Source organism: Mastigoproctus giganteus, chromosome 1, assembly GCF_048544385.1.
Source record: "Mastigoproctus giganteus isolate SK-2022 chromosome 1, ASM4854438v1, whole genome shotgun sequence".
Classification (NCBI taxonomy): Eukaryota; Metazoa; Arthropoda; class Arachnida; order Uropygi; family Thelyphonidae; genus Mastigoproctus; species Mastigoproctus giganteus.
In genome coordinates, this window is record NC_143575.1 from 104,706,226 (window position 1) to 104,732,040 (window position 25,815).

The following is a 25,815-nucleotide window of genomic DNA, read 5'->3' on the forward strand; positions in this document are numbered from 1 at the left end:
TTGATGAGTTGTGATTAGATTTCAGCAAGATGAATTGTGGAGATGTGTTGGTCGGTTTCTAATTCCAATGAAATCTCAGATGTTAATGTAGTCTCATTTTCCTATCTGTAGTTTCACCATAAACTTACATTCCTCACCTTTAAATTCCTCAAGAAGCTATGGTCTGGACTGGATAATGGGAAATTGAGCAAGTTTAAATTCTCTCCCCCCCCACCCAGGATCAAAGATTTCATATGACATTTATTTCTGATTACAGGCAGCAGTGCTGTACAGAGATTAGCAGTGCACGTTTTGAAATTACTATACAAGGTGTGTGCAATAAATTATCTACCTACTAATAGAATAGCAATTGCTTAAAAAATGGTACTCACCTTGAATAAATCTGCAGTGGTACATTGAGAAGAGGTGGTTAGTATTTAGGTTGAATTGTTAGCTAAGAAACTAAGGGGGGAAAATGAAGAAAAGCGGAATTTAAAATAAGCGCAAGGAGGTAGAAGTGTACACATCCGATCCTTGGTTGTCATTGAAGAGGGAAGAAGTATTTTGAAACCTTGAATAAAATAATACGATGAGGCCAGTAGTCATTACGAAGGACTTTCATTAAATAATAACATCTTCAGTTGGCAATTGAATGGGCAGAGAATGCGTGTTGTTTTAAAGGTTTATACTCTTGTGATGCACTTTTTGACACATGGGAAATTTAACCGCGAAAGGTTCCAAGCTGGTGAAAGGTTGAAGGGGTTTGGCGTTAATAATTTTAAGATTAGAATGATGTCGACACCATTCAATCACGAGTGCTTCATATTAAAGAATTCTATAATTAGATTTGAGTTTAATAATGGAAATAGCAGAGTCGACGAGAGGGGTGCGATTGTTGGTTTGGGCATGAATTGTGAGTTCTGTACTGACTTGACTTGTTCTAAAACTGTTGAAATGGTAATATGCACGGGTGTTGGAAGATTTGGAAGAACCGAATTTGGTGGTAGTACTGCCAATGTAACAGGCGTCACAGTTTGGCTGACATTTTATGAGGTATATTATATTATTAAGATCGCTGGTGGAATAAGTATGTGTGTATATTATTTTAAATCCCGTTTTTCTTCATTTTTCCCCTTAGTTTCTTAGCTAACAATTCAACCTAAATACTAACCACTTCTTCTCAATATACCACTGCAGATTTATTCAAGGTGAGTACCGTTTTTTTTAAGCAATTGCTATTCTATTATTAGTCCACCAATACGGTATTATAAGATTTCTAAACTTTTATATTGTCAATCCAAAGATATCTTTAACGTCTCATCCAACACCTCATCTGCACCGTTCTTTTGTCTTCGTAAATTTTCATCTCCCTTTCCTTAATTTCTATTTTTATTCTCTCCCTGATGGCTTTATTAGACATGTCCGATTAAAAAAATACAACTCTCCAAAATACTCATTAAATATTTCTCTAATAAATTACACATCACCTTCCTTCAAAAATGTCTTAATAATAACATTATTCCCAAATTTGCCCACCTTCTCCCTAAGAATAATTGCAAAAAATATCCGCACATCCATTATGATCGTACGAGAAGAACTTAAGAAGAGATTCAACAAAAAATATAATCTTCTAAACAGCATACACCAATTAAGATTCCACCTTAAAAAAGATATGTCACCCCATGCATGGACAGAGTTTATTAATTACAATAATACACATATCAATGCCATCACCCAAAGCATAGAACAGAGACACATCAAAAAATGGAACACCCTCACATCAAGAACCGCCCCAAAAATATCTACCGTCAACCTTTCTTCCAAATCCATTACACTCTCCGGCCTAGAATACGGTTTAACTTTGCCATTAAAGATCAACGTTATCCAATTAAAGACTGTACAGTAGAACTCCAATCCAAACTCGATCAACATCCTGATAAATGGCGCCTTATACACCAAACTTTAGCCAAACGCACTTCCCTTTCTGTCGACCATATTCTTGAACTCACCACACTTTTATTAGATGGCAGGTATTTTAGATTTAACAATAAAATTTTCCAACAAACATTCGGGTTACCAATGGGCCTAGGCATTTCTGCCTCCCTGTCCGAAATTTACCTAGTCACTATCGAGAAACAAATTTTACAACCCTTTCCCTCTGAAATAAAATTATACTTACCCTATGCCGATGACATCCTAATTATAGGCAATAGACCCATCATTAACAATCTCTTTTTCAAACTTTAATTCGGTACATGACAGGCTAAAACTCACCCTTGAATTCGGAATGAACAACCAGATCAATTTTCTCAATCTCACCCTCTATATAACAGGTACAAAACTATGCACAAAGTTCTTCAGAAAAAGCATGCACACTGGCAAGTACTTACATTTCTCTTCACACCACCCCCTCAGCACTAAAAAAGCCGTCTTACACAACCAAATTCACAATGCCTTAAAATTTAGCTCCTCACAAGATGACCTACATAATGAACTTCAATACCTTACCAAAAAATTTCTAGCCAGAGGTTACCCCCCTCAACTCATCCTAAATACAATTTCCACCGCCAAAAATAAAATTATTAATCCAACCGGACACAATAATAAAACCAACACTCATATAATCTTCCCCTACCATAGTGAACTTGCAGGACAATTCCGCCGTATTTTTAATAACACAGACATTTCTCTCATCTTTTCCGCTTATAATAAACTAGGATCTTTTTTTAATTCCTATAAAGATACACACACTTAAATCCACCAGCGATCTTAATAATATAATATGCCTCATAAAATGTCAGCCAAACTGTGACGCCTGTTACATTGGCAGTACTACCACCAAATTCGGTTCTTCCAAATCTTCCAACACCCGTGCATATTACCATTTCAACAGTTTTAGAACAAGTCAAGCCAGTACAGAACTCACAATTCATGCCCAAACCAACAATCACACCCCTCTCGTCGTCTCTTCTATTTCCATTATTAAACTCAAATCTAATTATAGAATTCTTCAATATTGAAGCACTCGTGATTGAATGGTGTCGACATCATTCTAATCTTAAAATTATTAACGCCAAACTCCCCTTCAACCTTTCACCAGCTTGGAACCTTTCGCGGTTAAATTTCCCATGTGTCAAAAAGTGCATCACGAGAGTATAAACTTAAACCTTTAAAACAACACGCGTTCTCTGCCCATTCAGTTGCCAACTGAAGACGTTATTATTTAATGAAAGTCCTTCGTAATGACTATTGGCTTCATTGTATTATTTTATTCAAGCTTTCAAAATACTTCTTCCCCCTTCAATGACAACCAAGGATCGGATGTGTACACTTCTACCTCCTTGCGCTTATTTTAAATTCTGTTTTTCTTCATTTTCCCCCCTTAGCTTCTTAGCTAACAATTCAACCTAAATACTAACCACCTCTTCTCAATATACCACTGCAGATTTATTCAAGGTGAGTACCGTTTTTTAAGCAATTGCTATTCTATTATTAGTCCATCAATACGGTATTATAAGATTTCTAAACTTTTATATTATCTACCTACTTATGAAGGAAATTAGATAGAGGCAAAAATCTGTTTTTATTTTTCAGTGTAACTTCCCTGAACTTCAATACACTTGTTCCATTTTGTTGGCAATTAGGAAATACCTGACAAATAAAATTCTTTGTGTTGTTCATCAAAGAATGCAGAAACAGCAGACTTCAGTTCATTATCATCAGCAAAGCAACATCCGCACTTTATTCTTGCCGTGTCTCAAAACAGGAAATAGTCATAGGGGGCTAGATCTGGGCTGTTAGGTGTATGGATAAGTTCTGTAAAGTCACAGTCTTTCAAAGCAGCAGCTCAAAATTTCTCTCAATTTCTGCACATTTGTCCTATTACCATTCTTCCTCAATTTAAATTTATGTCCCTTCATGTGTTATTTGAACAAGGGTAAGGATGCTATCAAAATTTTTCTTATCCAGTCCATTAAAAGTCTTATACCCCAGTCAGATCTCGTCGCAGATGCCTAGTTTTCAGTGCTTCTCATTTGTCTTCTCTGCAACCTTTCCTACAGGATCCACATCCTGCCAAAAACAAGGCTTGCAGACCTCTATGCAGTTCTCAAGGTGTGGTCTGGCCTTTTCCCTCTACAATGGGGTTATCACCTATTGTATTGTAATATAATGTAAGTGTTGTTCTGATGATGATGTGTGCACATACTCCTGCACATGTGCTTGGAGATACCTTTTTTTAAGTAGCATTACACCTCTGATTATAATAATTTCACTTAAGGACTAGTCATGCTTATTGTAAATATTAAACTAGTTGAAGATGTATTCTGTTAATAATTGAAGTGAGGACATGCTAAATGTTATATATACTTTAAACTCTCACCTCATCATGCATAGGTTAGGTGAAAAGAGACTTAAAGCAAAAAAAAAAAAAGGAAGATAGAAAGATAACAAGCAAAATTTTGATTTAATATTTGGATTTTAGAAATAGTAGTAAAAGGCAGCTGTTGTTAAGAAGAATCTAATGGATAATAAAAACTTATGCCTGCTGTACAAATGCAGTAATGATTTTCATTAATATTATTTACTGTGGAAATGTAATGAAGAAATGTGATTATGGGAGCTCAACTCAATTTTAGAGTAAAATATTGAAATTTCTCTACCGCAGTTATTAGATTCTTTGTATAGTATCATAACTGTTTATATGGAATTGTAGGATGTATTCTAATTGGTTTATACACAGTCTTCTTTGAGATGATTTGCGCTTATTAAATTTGCCTGAAATAGAATTGCCAAATTACTGTATAGAAACTTGTATAATATCTGATAGTATAGTAGGATATAACTTTTTTCTTATTTTTGTAGTCTTATGAATGAGGTAGTCCATACGTCACCTACAATAGGGAGCAATGTGGAAGAGGTTGTTTGGAAAAATGTTCACTTCATAATGTGGGATCTAGGTGGACAGGAATCATTACGAGCAGCATGGAATACTTACTATAGTAATACAGAAGTAAGTTATATATACTCAGAGAGAATAGTTCGGTATACAAGATATAGATATCCTGTTAAATGTAACTATGTTACCATTACAGTACTCCTGATTATAGGGGGTTGTCATGAAGTAAATTTGCTGAATGAAAGAAAAAGTGTGTAATAAATAAATAATAATAATAGAGGGTAATAAAAAGAAATTTATTTATAAACATAACCTTTTCACATTTATAAAAGTATAATGAAATATGACATTTGATATAGTTAAATACAAACATTGTTTTTAAGAAGAAAACAGTGAAGTTTGCTTTTTCCCTAGTTTACCTCCTGGCACATAGTATTATAAAAATTTGAAGTATCAGCTTGTCAGTGACATTGGTGTCTCCTTATTGTTCCAAGTGTTTAAGAGTCAACTTTAATTTCAACTTTAAATTTAACGTTAACACTTTAGCACCACTTTCATGTTTATTAGTGAGCTAAGTTTTTGTTAAAAGAAAGAATGGCCTTTCTCTGTTTTTAATAAAGTTGGATTCACATGAACTTAAACTCAGAAGAATGTTAAAAATTAGCTGTACAGTAATACAGCTGAATGATTACTGAAATATGCATAGAGTATGCAGAAAACAAAACATAGAGTATGCAGAAAACAAGGTTGGAGATGTGATTTCTGAGAAGTTGAAGTAAATATTAAACTTGATGAAGATGTACTCTGTTAATATTTGAAGTGAGAATATGTTAAATTATATATATATATACTTTAAATCCTTACCTCATCGTGCATAGGTGAAAAGGAATTTAAAGCAAAAAAAAAAAAAAGTCATTGCAGAAACACTGCAAAGTGTAAACAAACACCATCTGTTACAGATTCAACATATTTTTCTTTGTTATCTAACTTAGATCTCTGCAGGCCATGAAATCTCCAGTTAATCTGCAATATGATTAATCCACTCCTGGATAATAAAGAGGGAAGGGGGAGATACTACCATATAATATATTTTGTAAATGTTCAATATTACTTATTAATTTGCACATCAGTTATTCATCAATCCAATATAATGTCATTATAAAACATTCAGTGCATTATAAATTTGCTATTTAAGTACAGTCTGTCCTCGTATAGCGCGATAGTTGCGTTCCTAGAAACCCTCGTGCAATGCAAAATCGTGCAATATAAACAACAGCCCCTATGGGAAAAGTAGGGTTAGGTGCCGGCCACCCAAGATTGAACACACATTTGGAACCAAAACTACCAAACACAATAAATAATCGGGTAATTTTAATCGTTATAAAATACTTACGTATTTTATAACGATTAAAATACGTAATAAAAAATAATATATTTTTTATTATAATATAATAAATAATAAAAAATATTTATTTTTTTATTATATTATAATAAAGAACTTTTAGTATTTTTTTAATACTAAAAAATTTATTATATTAAATAAAATAGTCGTAATAAAATACTTACGTATTTTATAATACGTAAGTATAAATTATAATACGTAAGTCGTAATAAAATATTGCTAATGCTTTTGCTTCTATCGTAAGCAAACTTGCTTTTTGTTTGATTTTCTATCCAAAGAGATGACAGCCGTTCCATCTCTTCCAATTCTTTGTGTCTTAATCTAATGGATTTTAATTACACTTTGAGTTGTTCCCGCTATGAAAGTTGTTTTTATTTTCTCCGCATTCTTTGTAATTCTCGGTGTTGCCTCAATTAGGTCTGTAGCACGTGCAATATCACATGGTCTTTCATTTCGCTCAAAGCGTTTCACAATTTCATATTTTTTTTCTCTATCGACAGAGGCGGACTGGCCATAAGCCTTACGGGCGCCTCCGTAGCCAGGTGGGAAGGAGCAGCAGTGCGTAGCACACGCTCCTTGATTAGACCGGGGTTCGAGCCCGTCACCACCAAATACGGAGGATGCGGAAAGGTCAGGGAATGATCACCGCATATCCCGGAGCAATATGGCCCTAGTTGCTAATGCTCCTAAAAACCAAACAACAACAACAACATAAGCCTTACGGGGGAAACCACGTTGGGCCGGAGGCCGGTGTGATTTTGGCCATAAACCGTAGTATGAGGCCACTACAAATTTTCCCGGGTAAGAATTTTTGATCCAGTCCACCTCTGTTTATCGATATTGCTTCTTTTTTTTTTCTCTCTGAATCTGCAGTGTCTTAGCCAGGACGCTTCCTTTTCACACTTTTTAAGTATTTTACTAATTTTTAGGGAATAAAGCACAATTACAAACGAGGTGGCATGCTTGATACACAGAAACAAAGCTGCGCGCGTGTAGCAACTGAATAAACAACACCGTAAAGGCCGAGATACACTATTAACACCTCACATTTTACTAAAGCACATTTCTGGGGGTTACTACCATAAAACAATAAAAACAATTTCCAGTTGCGTTTCTGCTAGTGGAATCTGTTATAAACTGGTAGTAAACTCCATCTAATTGCATTTGCGATTATACCGATAGCTGGAATTGTGTTGGTTTTTACGTTATTATGGTGAAATGTGTTTCCCCTTCACTGATATAAAACACATAAATACATTTTCAGAATCTTCTTCGTTCCTATCGTGTTGCGTTCAGTTGGGGTGATTCCGCATTCGACTGCCATTTCTTGTAAACACAAAGGCGAATCGTGTATAAGCGAATTCGGTTTGTGTTATATAAGATAACGTTCCCCTATTTATAAATCATGTATGATCGAATTCGTGTAATGCAAACATGTGTTATACGAGGACCGACTGTACTTTGTAATTTAATAGTGTACATATCAATATGGGTTCAAGCAGATCGTTTCCTTTAAACAGTGTGCCGCACAATAGCCTTAGATGCTGATGCGCCATTAAACCTCCAATAACCAACCAACCATCCTTTAAACAGGTGCTTTTTAAAGTCTGTCTTTTTGCATTCTTAGTGAATAGAGTGATATTTATATCAATATCTTATGGTAAACAGACTTACTGTTGCATGCACTCAAATCATGTGACTGTTTTCTTTAATTTTATTATTATAGAGAAGCCATCTTCAAGTTATGTTGCTGTTTGCTTTTTTATTTTCATGTAGAAGTCCTCTCTCATATCACCAGTTGGTCATAATTGACGAACTGGTAGATGACAGAGGGCTTGCATAAACTTTTTAAAGTACTAAAGCAAAATTATGAGAGCTGATAATATTAACTCCTTAAGTATTTATTCTAAATATATTTTTGTGTTATAAATTTTTTTGCATTAATTGCACTAGCCAACCAAAAAATTTTTTTGTCACACCTCTACAATGAAAATATGTGTGATTCTGGAGGAAATAAACATGCTGATTATGAAAATCACCATAAAAAGTTTCTCTCACGTCTACATCAAAAGATGTACCAATGTTTAATGTTAAAATAAAGGGATATATATACATATAATTCAAGTTTGTAATACAAGTGTAAAAAAAATTATACGTTCTCTATAACTCATTTACTTTGAAAAAAAATCATAAATAATTGCAAAATAGTAGCCGAGTGGTCAGGAGCAGGAGTGCAGTAGCACACGTTCTTTGAGTAGACCGGGGTTCAAGACCCTGACTGCTAAATACGTTCGATCTGCCAATCTGCACTGGACCAGCGTGGTAGATTAGGTCCATTTCCCTCAACATGAATTGTTTGATTAGGCTTCCATCCTGCAGTGGACTAATAATGGCTTCTGCTTACCTTACTTAATATATAATCAGCATACCTGTAATTGTCCATAAAAATTTTTTCCTACTAAGGGATTTTCTCTTGTATTCCTGCTTACTCTCCCTCACAAGGAACCAGGAGTAATCCCAAATCATTACAGGATCCCAGCAACCTTATACTTCTTTTCCATCGTGGAAATATCTTGATGAAACTGCTCCCCTTGTTCATCAGGGGCTTAGAGGGGAACAGGTATCCTGTGTGTTATCAGACACTCAGTCTAAAACACTGATGGATCCAATATCTTTCTATTACAGAAGATTTAGGAGAAGTCCGGTTGGCCTACCTCCCTAAAATCCACTCATGCACACCTTCTTGATGGTAAGCCCTGTTACGTCACTTAGGTGGTAAAGAATGTGTAGAGTGGTACTCTTCAAGACGCCTGGTCAGCGTGAAGAGGAAAAGACCAAACCCTCCAACATATGACAGCACGACAAAACAAATGTCCCTCAGTCCCCAGCGGCTTTCACTCCCCCTCTTATGGCAGCAAAAAGGATCAGAGTGGAAGCAGAGGGTACTAAGAATCTCTGGGTACGACCAGGCTGCCATGCACGGAAACTGAACTTGGCCTGTTACAACGTAAGATCACTCATCGGTGAAGACAGGATATTAGAGCTGGAAAAGGTATTAGAAAATGTGAATTGGAATATCATTAGTTTGGCTGAAACAAGAAGAAATGAATCACTTATAAGTTTATCAAGTGAAAATCTGCTATACACCAATGGAAACAATGAAAGGAGTGAAGGTGGAGTTGGGTTCCTTGTCCATAAAGATTTAAAAAACATTTTGGAATTCAAAAGTACATCATCAAGGGTGTCAGGACTAATACTCAAGATTTCTAAGAGGTACAAGCTAAAGGTTATAATGATTTATTCACCAACATCGAGCCATGATGATGAAGAGGTTGAAGAAATGTACACCGAAATTGAGAGTTTTCTAGATGAGCAGAAAACTCACTACACTATTATTATGGGGAACTTCAATGCTAAGGTTGGAAAAAAACAAAACAGCACAGAAAGGAGAACTATAGGAAATTTTGGAATTGGTGAAAGAAATGAAAGAGGCAAAAGACTTGTGGAATTTGCAGAATCTTAAGGATTGTCAGTAATGAACACTTTTTTCAAGAAAAGGGTGAACAGAAAGTGGACATGGAAGAGTCCAAATGGATTAACAACTAATGAAATCGACTTCATCCTCACTAACAGAAGATATATTGTGAATGATGTTACCGTCCTGAATAAGGTAAATGTTGGAAGTGATCACAGAATGGTAAGATGTACACTTGATATAGATGTAGGAAAGGAAAGGAAAAAACTGGCTCGAGTAAATAATACAAAGGTCACTGAGATAACTGAAGAGGAGAAAAAGCAGTATGTACTGGAACTTAAGAACAAGTTTGAGCTTCTGCAGACTGCTCAGCACCAAGATATTGACAAGGAATATTACAACTTTCTGAAAGTGATAAAGCCCAAGAAACCTATAGGGAAAAAGAAATCCAAAGAAGAAAAATTAGTCAAGAAACACTTGTTATGATGATCCGAAGGCAAGAAATGAAGAGCAAGATAAACACTGACAAGGAGAAAATTGAGTATACTGAGTTATACAAAGCCATTAGAAAGAGACTCAGAGAGGACATAAGAAGATTTAACACAAGAAAAATAGAACAAGCATTAAGGGAAAACAAAGGATTTAAATCAGAAATATATCAGAAATATAAATCAGAAATCAGAAATAAGGAAAACAAAGGATTGCACATGGAAGACTGCTACACAAATTGGAGCAGTGTGACATTGGAGGCAAATTGCTGCTATGGATAAAGGGGTGGTTGAGGGGGAGAAGACAGAGAGTGGTAATCAATGGACACTGCTCATCGTGGACTAATGTTATTAGTGGAGTCCCTCAGGGCTCAGTGTTGGGTCCATTATTGTTTTCTGTATTTATAAATGATATTGATGATGGTATATCAAGCTTAATGTCCAAGTTTGCAGATGATACAAAGGTTGGCAGGGTTGTCAAGGACACTACTGACACTATGCTGCTGCAACAGGATCTGGAAAGGTTGAGCAGATGGGCTGAGAGGTGGCAAATGAAGTTTAACATTGACAAATGTAAAGTACTACACATGGGAAAAAGCAACCCCAGAGCAACGTATCAACTCTGTGGTACTACACTGACAGTGGTAGAGAATGAAAGGGACTTGGGGGTGATTGTGCAGGCAGATATGAAGTTCTCTGAGCAGTGCAGACGGGCTGCAAGAGTAGCTCATGGAGTATTGTCAATGATATACAGGAATTTTTCCAGCAGGGATAAGGAGGTGATTATTCCATTGTATAAGGCAATGGTCAGGCCACACCTAGAGTACTGTATACAGGTCTGGAGGCCTCATTTCAAGAAGGATGTAGAGCTGCTGGAACGAGTACAGAGAAGGGCAACAAGATTAGTGAATGGAACAAAGGGGTGCTCTTACGAAGAAAGGCTTAAGTTTTGCAAATTACAGTGTCTGGAGACTAGGCACCAGCGAGGTGATCTGATAGAGGTGTATAAAGCCTTGAATGGTTTAAGCATGCTCAATGCTGATGGGATTCTTCCTCTAGCTCAGAAAAATCACCTGAGAGGGCATAAATTCAAATTGAGGAAAGACAGATGTAGGATAGACGTGCGGAAATTTGCCTTTAGCCAGCGGGTGGTTGGTTGGTGGAACAGACTGCCATCCCTTGTGGTGGAGGTTGATAGCCTAAATAAGTTTAAGGCTCAGCTGGACTGGTATTTTGAAAGAACAGAGGGGTGAAGTGGAAGTGGGTTTTTTTTTTTGGCTGATGCTGCATAAGCTTGCTTTCTTGCATCAAATGCCTCTACTAATGCTAATGCTAAAATCAGCAGCCATGAGCAATAATACAGAAAGACAAATGATACTGAAACTGAAGAATAGTGATGGTGTACTTATAAACAGCAGAGAAGGCATAATTCAAGCAGAAGACTACTATAGAGAATTATACAAGGAGTGAGGGAATGATGCCAGCGGCGGGGGGGGGGGGGAGATAGATTGCAAATTAGCAACACATACAACATACCCGATATTCTTCCTGATGAGGTAGAACATGCATTGAAGAAAATGAAGAATCAGAAAGCCCCGGGGGAAGATGAAGTTACTGTAGAGTTGTTAAAATTGGGAGGAAGAGACAACACAAAAACTGGCAAGGCTCTTCACAAAGTGCATTAGAAAAGGTGTGATGCCTAAGCAGTGGAATAATGCAATCATAGTTTTGCTGCATAAGAAAGGAAATAAATCAGAAATTGGAAATTATAGACCAATTAGCTTGTTATCCCACATCTACAAGTTGTTCACAAGGGTCATTACTTACAGATTAGAAAGAATACTTGATGAGAATCAATCGAAAGAGCAAGCTGGCTTTAGGACAGGATTCTCAACTATGGATCACCTTCACATAATATATCATAGCTAATGGAGAAAGCAAATGAATATAAAAACACCATTATGCCTGGCATTTGTGGATTATGAAATGGCATTTGACTCCATACAGCATAAGGCAATGTTTCGGGCACTGGAAAGACGAGGCATAGATACCCCACATTATGATTTTGAAGAAAATATGTGAGAATGCTACCACCTTTATTAGACTAGACAAAGACAGGTAGGAAATTTTAAATCGAGAAAGGAGTTCAACAAGGAGACACAATATCACCGAAGCTGTTTACTGCTGCCCTTGAGGAAGCTTTCAGAAGATTAGACTGGTCGCAGAAATGAGTCAATGTGAACGGAGAGTACCTAAACCATTTACGATTTGCAGATGACATTGTGGTCATAAGCCACGATCCCAAAGAATTAGAAGAAAATCTTAATCAGTTATGCACATTTAGTAAGGATTTTGGACTAAGGATGAATATGGCTAAAACAAAAGTAATGATGAACAAGTGTGCCACAGAAAGGGAAATAATGATTGAAGGAGCAGTAATTGAAAAGGTGGAGTCATATACTTATCTGGGACAAGTTATTAGTTGTATTAGCTTGGCTTCCGGCCATTTATCAATAAATGGCTGGAAGTCAAGAGAAGAATATATTTTGGATGGATAGCATTCAGGAAATATAGTCACATACTGAAGAGCAATATCCCAGTTTGTCTGAAACGTAAAATAATGAACCAATGTATACTCTCCACCATAACTTATGGAAGTGAAACTTGGGCACTCACCAAAAGGATGGAAGAGAAGCTGAGAACTACACAGCGAAGAATGGAACGAATTATATTGGGAATCAGACTGTTAGATAAGAAGAGAAACATGTGAATTAGGCAGCAAACTCAAGTAAAACATTCTTATCAAAACTAAAGAACTAAAATGGTCGGGCAGGATGGACTAAGAAAATAACAGAATGGTACCCAAGAGGAGCTAGAAGAAAACCTGGAAGACAAAGGCGGATATGGATAGATGAAATTCATGAGTTTGTGGGTAGTAAATGGAAGGAACTTCCATTTACTTCTGTTCCTTCTGTTTTGAATGGAAGTTCCTTCCATTCAAAACAGAAGGAACTAGAAAGTTGCTGGAGAGGCCTTCATCCTGCAGTGGATTGAAAATGGCTGATGATGATGATGTTCATCATTCACATCTCCCAAATTTTTTTGTGGAAAATTCGAGATGGGAATGAAGAAAATGAATTTTCAACGACATTCAACGGCCCGTGTTTTTGTGTTACTCGAGTAAATTAGACACCAACATTTCATAGTTTCTTCTTTCCTATTACCCAAAAAATCATGTAATACTGCCTTAAATGATTGCCAAAGGTGGTTCTCGCCAAACCATAGGGACTGCAAAATGTAACTTTTTGAGTTTGCCATGTAACCACTTCCTAAGGCTTATTGTACAGGTAATGCAACACTTGTGAGGTTTATCTTGATCACTAATTTTACATCCGAAATAAAAAGAATACAAAAGTTTTGTAACGTCATATATATTTTTCTTTTGAGTCTTTTTCGGTAAACCATCCACAGACATCAAAAATTGCCTGGATGATTGATACACTTCTAATGTGTCTGCTTATTCATTGTAGCACTAAATGAATTTCTGAAAACATAAATTCAGTTTTGAACACTACAATATAAAAACAACACAGATTCAATTTTTACCACTACACAGTACACAGACGTGGCAACTTACTAGTTTTACTCGTGTGAAAACACTGAATGGAAAAATATTTGTGAATCGGCATGTAGAGCTGTAAATTATTTTACTGCTACCACAAGGATGCAGGCCACACCCTCCTACTCCTGAGGGGCTATTTATGTTTGGAAGATAGATTTACTACCCAGAAAACGTGTCACGATCAGTTAATACTTGGAAAACCTTGGCACAGCCTACAAAAATCCTCACCAAAAATGCTGTGTGCTCTCTTCAAATTGTAAATTGTTGCATTGAAATTTGAACCTAAGAACCATAGGTAGAAATCTGATTATGTTTATCACAAGAAAACCGAGGCCAGGACTAATTGCAAAAATTAAGAGAATTTAGCTTATATCTGTTAAAATAACTCAGTATGTTATTACTGGCTAGATTATGCGAAATTGGCATATTTTGATAAAACTGAACTCCCTCTATATTTAATAACTGTGATATGACGTGAAACTATCATGTTGATTTTCAAAATCTATGCATAAAAATTGGTTAAAAACAGCATTTAAGTTTTTGGAGATAAAAATCGTGTTGGCTAGTGTTATTTACCATGTATTTACTGTTATTCTAAGTGCATTAAAGAGCATATATCAATTGCTGTTATAATTAAATTAAACTTAGTATATATATGTGATAAAATAAATGATATTATTCAGCACGACAGTCAATAATTCTGAGGAAAAAAAAAAGAAAAAAAAAGTTTACATTTGAGTATTTCTGATATTGAAGTGTTTATACTTTAGTGACATTTATATGTATTAAATAAAGGTATACCGGTACTATGATGTGAGTCTGTGTAGTATTCACATAAGGGTTTTTTTTTTCCACAGTTTGCTATGAAGGTGTACCATTATTGTAGACTTGTATCTCCAGACTTGTATTGCTATCCCATGGATTATATAGGTCTGAAGCATACTTATTGGTGATCAGAGCAGTTTTGGGCACTCTGCTCTGGTGGTTGTAGGTCAACATTAGAGGATAATTTCATGATAGTTAAAAGTGTATGCCTTTTTCTATACCTTGAACATGGAGGGCCCAAAAACCATCATGCTGACTGCTGCTTTTGTATGGCGGATCTCTCAGAAAATTAAAAAGTTTGCTGATCAGAAAGCTGTACCATATCTCTATCGCTCTTTGATGCTACACAATGCAGAATTGCCAATTCTAATATGCCATTCAGAGATGAGTCTTCAGACTTTGAGTGATGAATAATCTGGTAAACAGGATAACTGAGATCACACTTTATAAGTTTATTTAGCTAAAGGACTTGCATCTAACCAAATCCAGAGCAGAACTCCTGACATCTTGTTTAAAAGGGATCCCAGCTGAAACACTTCCACATACAGAAAAAATACATGCTACTTATTGCATGTTTTTATGCTGTTGCAGAACCCCTGTGCTGTTGTTTTGATTTGATTTGGTTTTTATGGTGAAGCTGATATTAGTCACAATCCAGAAAATTTGTGTCTTCATTGACAGTTAAAATGTAAATGTTCAAAAGCTTTGTTGCTTCACAATAGAAGTATATCCCCTGTCGATTCTTGTTATGCATTCTGTTTATATTAAAGAAGACTTTGCTGGAAATGTGAAGCATGTGTTAGAGAAGGCAAATGTGACAGTTTAATTGGAATATCTGTGGGAGCTTCAATAAGCTGGTGTTCTTTTATGTTTTGCCCGGTGACTTTACTAAGTTCTCTTGGTTTCTATGCCTCTGGGAGAGCAATGCAAAGATAGGCACCACAGAAGAGAATAGAAAAAAACTTCCCATTTCACCTTTTCATTCCCTCTAATAGTTTCTCTACGTTTTCCTTGAATTTATTGAAGCCATCAACTTCTACAGCAACAGATGGAAATTTGTTCCAGCAATCAACCACCTGCTGGCTAAAGACAAATTTTGGACATGTATTCTGCAACCATCCTTCCTCATTTGAATTTGTGCCCTCTCATGAGTGTAGTCTAAGCAAGAAGAAGAATTCCATCAGCATTGGGCTTGCTTAATCCATTCCAAAGCCTTAAACATCTCAATCAGATCACCTTACAGGCACTTAGTCTCCAGATTCTGGAATTTGCAAAACTGAAGCCTTTCTCTGTAAGAGTCCCCCTTTGTTTCCTCACCTATCTCGTTGCCATTCTCTGTACTTGTTCCAATAGCACTACATCCTTCCTAAAATGAGGCTTCAAGACCTGTATGTAGTACTCAAGATGTGGCCTGACCATTCTCCTATACATTGGGCTAATCACCTACTTATCCCTGCCAGTAGCAAATTTCATGTATATCATTGACAAGACCCCATGAGCTATCATGGTGGCCTGTCTGCATTGATCAGAGAACGTATCTGACTGCACAGTTACACTCAGATCTTTTTCCTTTTTTCACTACCACGAGTGTAGTATCATGCAGTTGGTACATTACTCTGGGGTTACTACTACCCATATGGAGTACTTTGCATTTGTCAGTGTTAAACTTCAATTGCCATTTCTCAGCCTGTCTGCATGACTTTTCTAGATCCTGTTGCAGTAGCATACCATCATTCCTCTCATTAACCACCCTGCAAACTTGGACATTAAACCTGATATGCCTTCATCAGTCATTGATAAATGTAGAAAAGAACGATGGGTGCCCAACAGTAAGAGTGAAAAGAAAAGAATTACAAAGAACTACTTGACAAGTTGTTCAAAATTTATGGGAAAATGGGATGCAGAATGTCAATCACTCCAGTTTTTCAGGAAATTTTCAGACCAAATCTGGCCAATGTCACTTAAGAGGACAGAAAGAAATTCCACTGGGACATATCAATGGAGAAGAGGTAAAAACAGTGAGGTGCTGTGATAGGTGACTATACATATAAGATATTTTGGAGAACTATATGAAATAAGGGGGGTAAATTGTGTAAACCTATGCACTATGCAACTAATGAAACTTTTTTTTTTTTTTATGTATATAAACATTTGTGGTATGAAGCCATTAGTGCTGTGTTCCTGATTAATTCTTTGTCACATTAAGTTGATACTTATATGATGATTTGTAATGTGTCTCCATATTTGTTTCTTATCAGTATTTAATAACTGTGATTGAGAGAAGGCAGCCTTTACTGATTTATTGGCAAGGAGGGTGGTGTTTTGATTTGTATTTCTAGAATATTGGCAGCAAAGTAAACTAGAGCAGTTGCCATTCTATAAATTTATTTTCTTTGCATTGTATTTATTACTGTTAGAACTTTTTCCAAGGTTGTCATTATTCACTTTCCATTGATTATGGGAAGAATGCATTTGGAATATTTCATGTCTGGAAGTCACACCTCAGTTTTATCTCAACGGTTTTAAAAATTTTATTAGAAGAAACCTGAATGAGTTTATACTCTCGCTTGAGAAATTTGAGTAAGGTTCTCTGAAAGTATAACTATAACAAGTAAAACTTGTTATAGTTGTTGATCAATTCACTCACCTGTGAATTGATCACTTCATTTATTTTATAAATGAAGTGATTAATTCACAAGGATATTCGTCAATAAATCTGCTGCAACTGAATAATGACCCATTTGTTCAAGGAAAAGGTTTTTTCCCTCAGTGATCTTTGTCCATTTTTTGTGGGCAGCAAATGAACTGAAGGCAAAATTGTTTCCTCTTGAAAAACTTGGTATTTGGTTAATTTTTTCTTTTACTTTTAACTTGCTTAAGGACAAATTCTGAGTGTTGTTGATGATAAATATTCCTTTTTTTTTTTTTCACTGTACAAGGCTCACTTTTAAAGAGCATTCTTAAGTTATAGTATCTGGATGCATAGGTTTTTTTTTAAATCTCCGTAAAAATCAAAACATGTTCAGTTTGTTATTATTTGAAAAGCTAAACATTACTTAGCTTTTCAAAGCACACTCATTGCAGGAGACTGCAATGAATGTTCATTGGTTTAAATTTTCAGGTGAAAAAAAAATTAAAATTACTTATTTTTAAAATATGTAGATAAATAAATATCAGTTTTATGGTTAATTTTATGCAGATATAATACATTAAAATTATTGTTCTCCTAGTTTCTTATTGTAGTTATTGACAGTACAGATAGAGAAAGACTCCCTATAACAAAAGAAGAACTGTGGAAGATGTTAGCACATGAGGTATGTTAGTTTTATAGTTCAGGAGTGTCAGATTTGCTGCTTATAGATCACATGCAAACTTAACCTTTTTTTTGTGCAGTCCAAGGATGGTTAATTTCTATCGATTCACAATGTTAAACTTACATTGATATTTACATTGATAGAATAGTAAATGGTTATATACTTAAAGGGGATGCACTGAATTTTATAAAATTTAAATAAAATTCTTAAATTGGGCAAAGTAATAAGGTAATGTTTATGTACAAGGGCCAATCCATAAAAATATTCAGCATGTTTCTTTCATTAATTTTGTATTGATATTGTAAGCAGATATATAAAGGTATATCTGCTTTTTATTAATACCAAATATGCAGGATATAACTAAACTTCTAATAGTTGTTTTCTTAAATGAGTATAGGTTATTAAATTTTTAACAAATTTAAACAAATTCATAAATTGGCAAAGTAAAAAGATTATGTATTTAAGGGCAAGACCTAATCTATGAAAACATTTAGCATATTTTTTTCATTAATTTTGTGCTGATAGTGTTTCATTTCAATTCCTTTGATTTTGATTCCTTTGTAAAATTAGGCTTCCAGATCTGTATTCAAGATGTGGCTTGAATACAGATCTGGAATATTTTATTCATGTCTGGAAGCTACACCTCAGTTTTATCTCAACAGTTTTAAAAATTTCATTAGAAGAAACCTGAGTGAGTATATCCTCTCGCTTGAGAAATTTGAGTAAGGTTCTCTGAAAGTAAAACTTGTTATAGTTGTTGATCAGTTCACTCACCCGTGAATTGATTACTTCATTTATTTTCTAAATGAAGTGATTAATTCATAAAGATTAATTGCCTTACACCTTATACACTGGTGTTCAAAGAAAGTGCATCACCTAGGAATTTCACATTTCTAACCTTTTTCGTGATGTCATCAATGACTAGCATTACAAATAGAAATATAAACAAAAGATATTTATTAATAGTTAAGGCAAAGCTAAGTAATATTTGACTGCTGCTCTCAAAATATTCCAAAATGAGCATTTGCAACCTTTATACAGCAGTTTGGGTAAACACAACAATTATAGCTGAAATGTTATCATAAGCCCTCAATTTGCTTCAGTTTATCATATTAAATGGAAAACAAAATGAAAAGTTCACCAGGTGCAAACTAGTATTTAGTTGAACCGCCTCTGGCCCTGATGACAAGCAGCACACCGTCGAGGCATTGTCAGTATCAATTTCTGAAGATAACCAACTGATAGTTCATGGTTTCAAACATGAATTATGGCTTCCTGAAGTTCACGAAGGGTCTTTGATTTCTTTCTGGCAACTGCAGATTCCATACGATGCCAACAGTTCTCTATATGATTCAGGTCCGGGCTGTTTCCTTGCCAGCTAAAGGTTGTAATGGACATTCTTCCAACTATTTTTTCACCTGTAACAAATGTAAACACATTACTGTTGTACCTCTAATGCAGAAATAGTAACAGTAGTAATAATAATAGAGGCTTGTGATGCAAGAAAGCAAGTGTATGAGCTTATGTAGCATCAGCCAAAAAAATTCACGCAACCATTTCCTCTAAATGTTTGTCCAATTCCTCCTTAAATTTATTTAAGCTATCAACTTCCACAATGACAGATGGAAGTTTGTTCCAGCAATTAACCACCTGCTGGCTGAAGGCAAATTTCCGCACATCTATTCTACAACTGTCTTTCCTCAATTTGAATTTATGTCCCCTTAGGTTCATAATCTGAGTGAGTGGAAGGATCCCACCAGAATTCAACATGCTCAACCCATTCAAGGCCTTATACACCTGAATCAGATCCCCTTGCAGGTGCCTAGTCTTCAGCCGCTGCAGTTTGCAGAACTTAAGCCTCTCTTGGTAAGAGGTTCCCTTCATTCCCCTCACCAATCTTGTTGCCCTTCTCTGTACATGCTCAAGCAAATCTACATCCTTCCTAAAATGAGACCTCCAGACCTGTACACAGTACTCAAGGTGTGGCCTGACCATTGCCTTATACAAAGGGATAATCACCTACTTTTCCCTTCTAGCAAAATTCCTGTATATCATTGACAAAACCCCATGACCTCTTGCAGCCTGTGTGAATTGCTCAGAAAACTTCATATCTGACTGCACAATTACTCCCAGGGCTTTTTCATTTTCTACCACCCTAAGTGTAGTACCACACAGTTGGTACGTTCCTCTGGGGTTATTCTACCCATATACAGTACTTTGCATTTGTCAATGTTAAACTTCAGTTTCCACTTCTCAGCCCAGCTGCCCAAATTTTCTAGATCCTGTTGCAGTAGCACACTGCCATTACTGTCATTAACAACCTGCCACCCTTTGTATCATCTGCAAACTTTGACACTAAGCCTGATATACCTTCATCAATATCATTGATAAATATACAGAACAACAGTGGGCCCAACACAGAACACTGTGGAACTCCACTAATAATATTAGTCCACGAAGAGCAGCGCCCATTGATTACCTCCCTCTGTCTTCTCCCACTCAACCACCCTTTTATCCATTGTAGCAACTTACCCTTAATGCCATTTTGCTCCAATTTGTACAGTAGTTTTCCGTGCACAACAGTGTCAAAAACTTTCCTGAAATCCAAGTACAGGCATACCTCGGTTAACGTTACCTCTGATAACGAAGCCTCGATATAACGAAGTCCGCAATTTCAAGCCCCATTTAACATAAAAAAATATTCCAATTTAAGGCCAACGCCCGACAATCATCCGATTGGTGACTGACGGCGACTCGTTACGTATTCCCGAGCTGCGGGCATGTCTGTTATAACAGTTTTGCGCGTCAATCGCGTAATTTAGTTGTTGTTTACATGATTGACGTTGTTTCAGTGTGGCGCATTGCAATAATCGACGTAGGTTCTTTATAGCATTACATAACGTAGATTTTGTAAATTTTAATAGAAATATTTTTGTTTTAGTTAATTAAAATGTCAGAATCAAAGAAAAGAAAAGAAAAGCAATTTCTTTGGAAACTAAACTAAATATCGTACGACTTGTTAAAAGCGGCGAAAGAAAATCCGATGTGGCACATTCTTTAGGATTAGCGCAATCAACTTTAACAACCATACTAAGTCAATCAGAAAAAATAAAACAGTCTGCTCAGAATTGTACAGATGTTACAGCGGCAAAATTAACTCGCTTAAGGAATCCAATTTTAGAAAAAATTTAGAAAATGTTAAGTTTGTGGATAGATGATATGTCACAACGTCATATGCCTTTAAGTCAAATGGTGATTCAAGAAAAAGCATTATTTTTGTTTAATCACCTGAAATCTAAACAAACTGAAGAAATTACGGAAACCTTTGGGGCTTCTCGTGGTTGGTTCGAGAAATTTAAAAAACGGGCCAGGATTCATAGTGTAAAATTAACAGGAGAAGCTGCAAGTGCAGATGTTGAAGCTGCAAATAAGTTTCCAGAAAAACTAAAGGAAATAATTGAACGTGAAAATTTTCCACCAAATTTGGTGTTCAATGTTGACGAAAGCGGTTTGTTCTGGAAACGGCTACCAACAAAAAGCTTCATTTTTATTGAAGAAAAATCAGCTGCTGGGTTTAAAGCAGCCAAAGACCGTTTAACGTTACTCTTTGGATCAAATGCCTCTGGTGATTATAAATTAAAATTGCTATTAGTTTACCATTCAGAAAATCCGAGGGCGTTAAAAGGTAACATAAAAATGAATTTACCTGTAATATGGAAAGCAAATAGAAAAGCGTGGGTTACCAAGGAGTTATTTACTGATTGGTTTGTTAACCACTTTTGTCCTGGAGTAAAACGGTATTGTCAAAAAAACAACTTTGAAGAAAAAGCTCTTTTGTTGTTAGACAATGCTCCGGGACATCCTACTGATCTTAACACGTTGGACACATGCATTCCTGTCAAAGTTGTGTTTCTTCCAGCAAACACAACTTCCCTGATTCAACCATTGGATCAGGGAGTAATAGCATCATTTAAAGCTTATTATCTGCGTCGAACTTTAAGAAATTTAACTGAACTAGAGGATAAAGTGGAAATGACAGTTAAAACTTTTTGGAAAAACTACACCATTAAAAACGCAATTGAAAACATTGATAGTTCTTGGAAAGAAGTCACTAAGAAATGCTTAAATGGAGTTTGGCGCAAAATATGGCCAGAAGTTGTACTAGAAGAAGAAAATAACATCCAAGAAATTAGAAATGAAGTTATCCAGATGGCTCAATCAATAGGTTTCGAAAATGTCGATGAAGAGGATGTTAGAAATTTATTGAATGCAGAAGATGATGGTTTTTCAGTGGAAGATTTAGAAAACCTTGTTAGCAACGAAGACAAAGATAATGAAGGCGAAGTTAAAGAAGTTCCTGCCGAAAAAGTGTTAACAACCAAAGATTTAAAAAGGTGCTTAAATGACATTGAAAACGTTTTAAATTTTTTTAGTGAAAATGATCCCGATTTAGGAAGAAGTGTTATAGTTAAGCGATCAGTGTTAAATGCAATAACTCCGTATAGGCAATTGTTAAATGAAAGAGGAAAAAAAGCATAAACAATCAACTTTAACCTCATATTTTAAAATGTGATTTCACTTTGTATGTAAGTTGACTGTTTATTTAATAAAACTTTTCTTTGTTCGAAAAAAAGCTTTTCATTTTCTTTACGTAGGAACGTATCCCTATTCTGGCCATAGTATTTTTACCTCTGAAAACGAAGTTTCGCTTAACGAAGTAATTTCGTGGAACGCATCCTATTCGTTAATCGAGGTATGCCTGTATATGATATCAACTTTCTTTTTTTGCATCCAGTTCCTTTGTAACCACATCATAGTATCCAATTAAATTTGTCAGACAAGACTTTCCCTTAACAAACCCATGCTGTGTCTGAATTATTGCTGCAGTTTTGTCTAGATGACCAGCTCATAACCTATAATGCATCTTTAACCAGTGACTCCATTATTTTATCCTAATAGAAGTTAAACTAACTGTTCCGTAATTACTCGTGTCACCCTTTGATCCCCTTTGTGAATTGGCGATACATTGGCACATATCCAGTCTGTGGGGATCTCCCCTCAGTCCAAGGATGCTCTCATAATTATGGTTAAGCATTTGCTTGGTTCCTTTGCCGCCTCCTTTAATATGACTGGATAGATCCCATCCACCCCAGCTGCCTTTCTTATGTTTAACTTCAATTTCTCCTCCACTTTGCTCTCAGTTATTTCAAAATCATTAAACATCTTGCTACAGTTTGATAACCTTCTGGCATTTTCCTTCCTTAATAACTTCTCATGTGTGAATGTAGATGCAAAATACTCATTCAGTTTGTTAGCTATCTGAGCAGGATCATCAACAGTCAAGCAATCGATATCAAGTGGACCAACCTGATTCATCCCCTTTCTTTTAATAAATATACAAAATCTTTTAGAGTTTATATAAGTAAAGAAATCCTTGCTGTTTTTCTTACATTCTTTGCCAAAGATTTCTTGTAATCTGCCTTCGCTTGCCTAATCTCCTTTGTGACTTGATTACAGACTTATGTCTGCCCTAGGCTCCTGTGTCGCCTGATAATTTATATGCATCCCATGCATTTTTCTTCTCTGCCATGAATCTCATTAATTCATTTGACAACCATTTAGGCCTAAACCTTGAACAACATTTCTTAATTGGTGTGAAATGTCTAGTAGCTTCCACGATTAATTCCTTGAATGCTTCCCATTTTGAATTTGCTATTAGTAACTTCATCAGTTGGTCCCACTGTACAGAATTTAAAAACTGTCTGGGAGCACTGTAGTCACCTTTACGGAAGCTAAAACCCTTTCCTTTACCCCCGATGGTAATTATATCTTTAAGTAAATCCCACATCAGTACACTGTGACCACTGCCACCTAGTGGTTTCTTTATCTACAAATTCTTAATATACGAATGATCACTGCTGATAACCAGATCAAGAGTATTACCCTCTCTAGTTGCCTCTCGAACCTGCTGCTGCAGCTAAAGTAACTACAGAAGTGCCTACTTACACTTTTCACTTGATGACAAGGTGCATAGTAGTCCTGAAAGATGCAATTACTTGGCAGGTTGAAATGGTCTTTAAAGGTTGGCAGCAATTTGCCTTCCAATATAGCTGGATATCCATTGGCATTTACGGAACCTTTTATAAACTGCAGGTGACCTACTCTGTAATACGAAATGCACCCCCCCCATATCATTTGGCTGGTAGGGAATTTCACTGTAGATACCATACAGTCTGGATGGTATTCTTCACCATGTCTACGGCAAATCGTTTGTCTCCCATCAGAGCCATTCAGGTTGAATTTCTTCTCATCTGAGAAAATAACTGATTCCACTTACCGGGGGTCCATTTGACATGCTTCTTACACCAAATTAATTGGGCCTTTTTCATTTTTTGTGTGAGGAGGGGCTTCTTCTTTGGACAGCGGACTACAAGTCCATTTTTGATGAGGCATCTTCTGATTGTTGCTGTACTTGCACCACTCCTGTATGTTCTCCCCATTTTCAGCTCAGACGAAGAAGCTTTACGGTTTTTAAGGCATAAGCGGTTCAAAACGTGGTTCTGTTTTGGCATAGAGACTCGGTTGCAACCAGTTCCTTTTTTTCCATTCAGCAGAACCAGCATTCTTGAGTTTGGAAAGAAATCTCACTGTTGACTGATTACAAGACACTCTAACAACATGACAGGAAGAACATCTTTCCTAATGTAAAGCAACAATAGCATTCTTTCTTCGTGGCGTCAACTGCACGTAACTCGCCATCCTGATGCAAGCAAGGAATGACTGCAACCCTTGCAGAGCGTGCTTATATAGTTGAAAGTAACAGCTGATGCAATATTATGTCATTACCTACACGTGTCAATCTTATTTGATGCTATCTGTAAGAAATATTGCCATATACTTACATTATTTGGATGACAATTGCAAATTTAAGGGGTGATGCACTTTCTTTGAACACCAGTGTATATCTGCTTTGTGTAGTTAGCAATACCAAATATGCACACTATAACTAAACTTCTAATACTTTTTTTTAATTAAATGAGTGAAGAAGTGGCAGACTATGGTCCATTTCCCCAACATGGCTTCACAACAAAATAAATGGCCCTCGTTTCCTAGAGGTCTGCGAGCTGCCACCTATGGTAGCAGGAAGACCAGCTCAATTGGCAGGGGGGGGGGTGCTAAGAATCGCAGGGCTCGATCAGGCTGCCTTTGGACATTGGAAATCATAATGTTCGGTCTATGAGTACAGACTCACACCTAGAAGAATTATTACAAGAACTGTAAAATATCAATTGGGACATCATTGGTTTATGTGAGATTAGAAGAAAAGGTGAAGATTTGGTCAAACTAGAAGATGGACATTGGCTGTACTATAAAGGAACAAACAATGGACAGTGTGGTGGAATTGCATTCCCGATCAACAAAAGGCTAACTGATTCAACCATAAAAGTAGAAAGTGTTACCGAAAGAATTGCTTGCTGTGCTATTAAGCTAAATAGTTGCTATTCTCTTCAAATTATTCAAAATTATGCTTCTACAAGTAGCCATAGTGATGATGAAGTTGAAGAATTTTATGAAGATGGATTATGCCTTTATAAGTAGGATGACTACCACTATAAAATTGTAATGGGAGATTTCATTGTGAGACCAGTGAGTTTGCTACTGCGTGCGGACAGATGGACATGGTGAAGACTAATAAGCACTTATATTGTTATTATTGTTGTTAGTAGTGGTGGTGGTGCAAATGATACTAGGAAGCAAGCTTATACAGCATCAATCAAAAAAAAAAACAAAACACTATTTGTCTAATTCTGTA

General features: G+C 36.0%; 1 protein-coding gene across 1 annotated transcript in view; it reads left to right on the top strand.

Moving 5' to 3' along the window:
- Positions 1 to 25,815, top strand: part of Arl5 (ADP-ribosylation factor-like 5) — an 88,717-nt gene that overhangs the window by 36,349 nt on the left and 26,553 nt on the right. The window contains exons 3-4 of the mRNA XM_090381632.1: positions 4,843 to 4,990; positions 17,919 to 18,002. Of these exons, the coding sequence (XP_090237758.1) occupies positions 4,843 to 4,990; positions 17,919 to 18,002 (232 nt within the window). The remainder of the gene's footprint in view (positions 1 to 4,842; positions 4,991 to 17,918; positions 18,003 to 25,815) is intronic.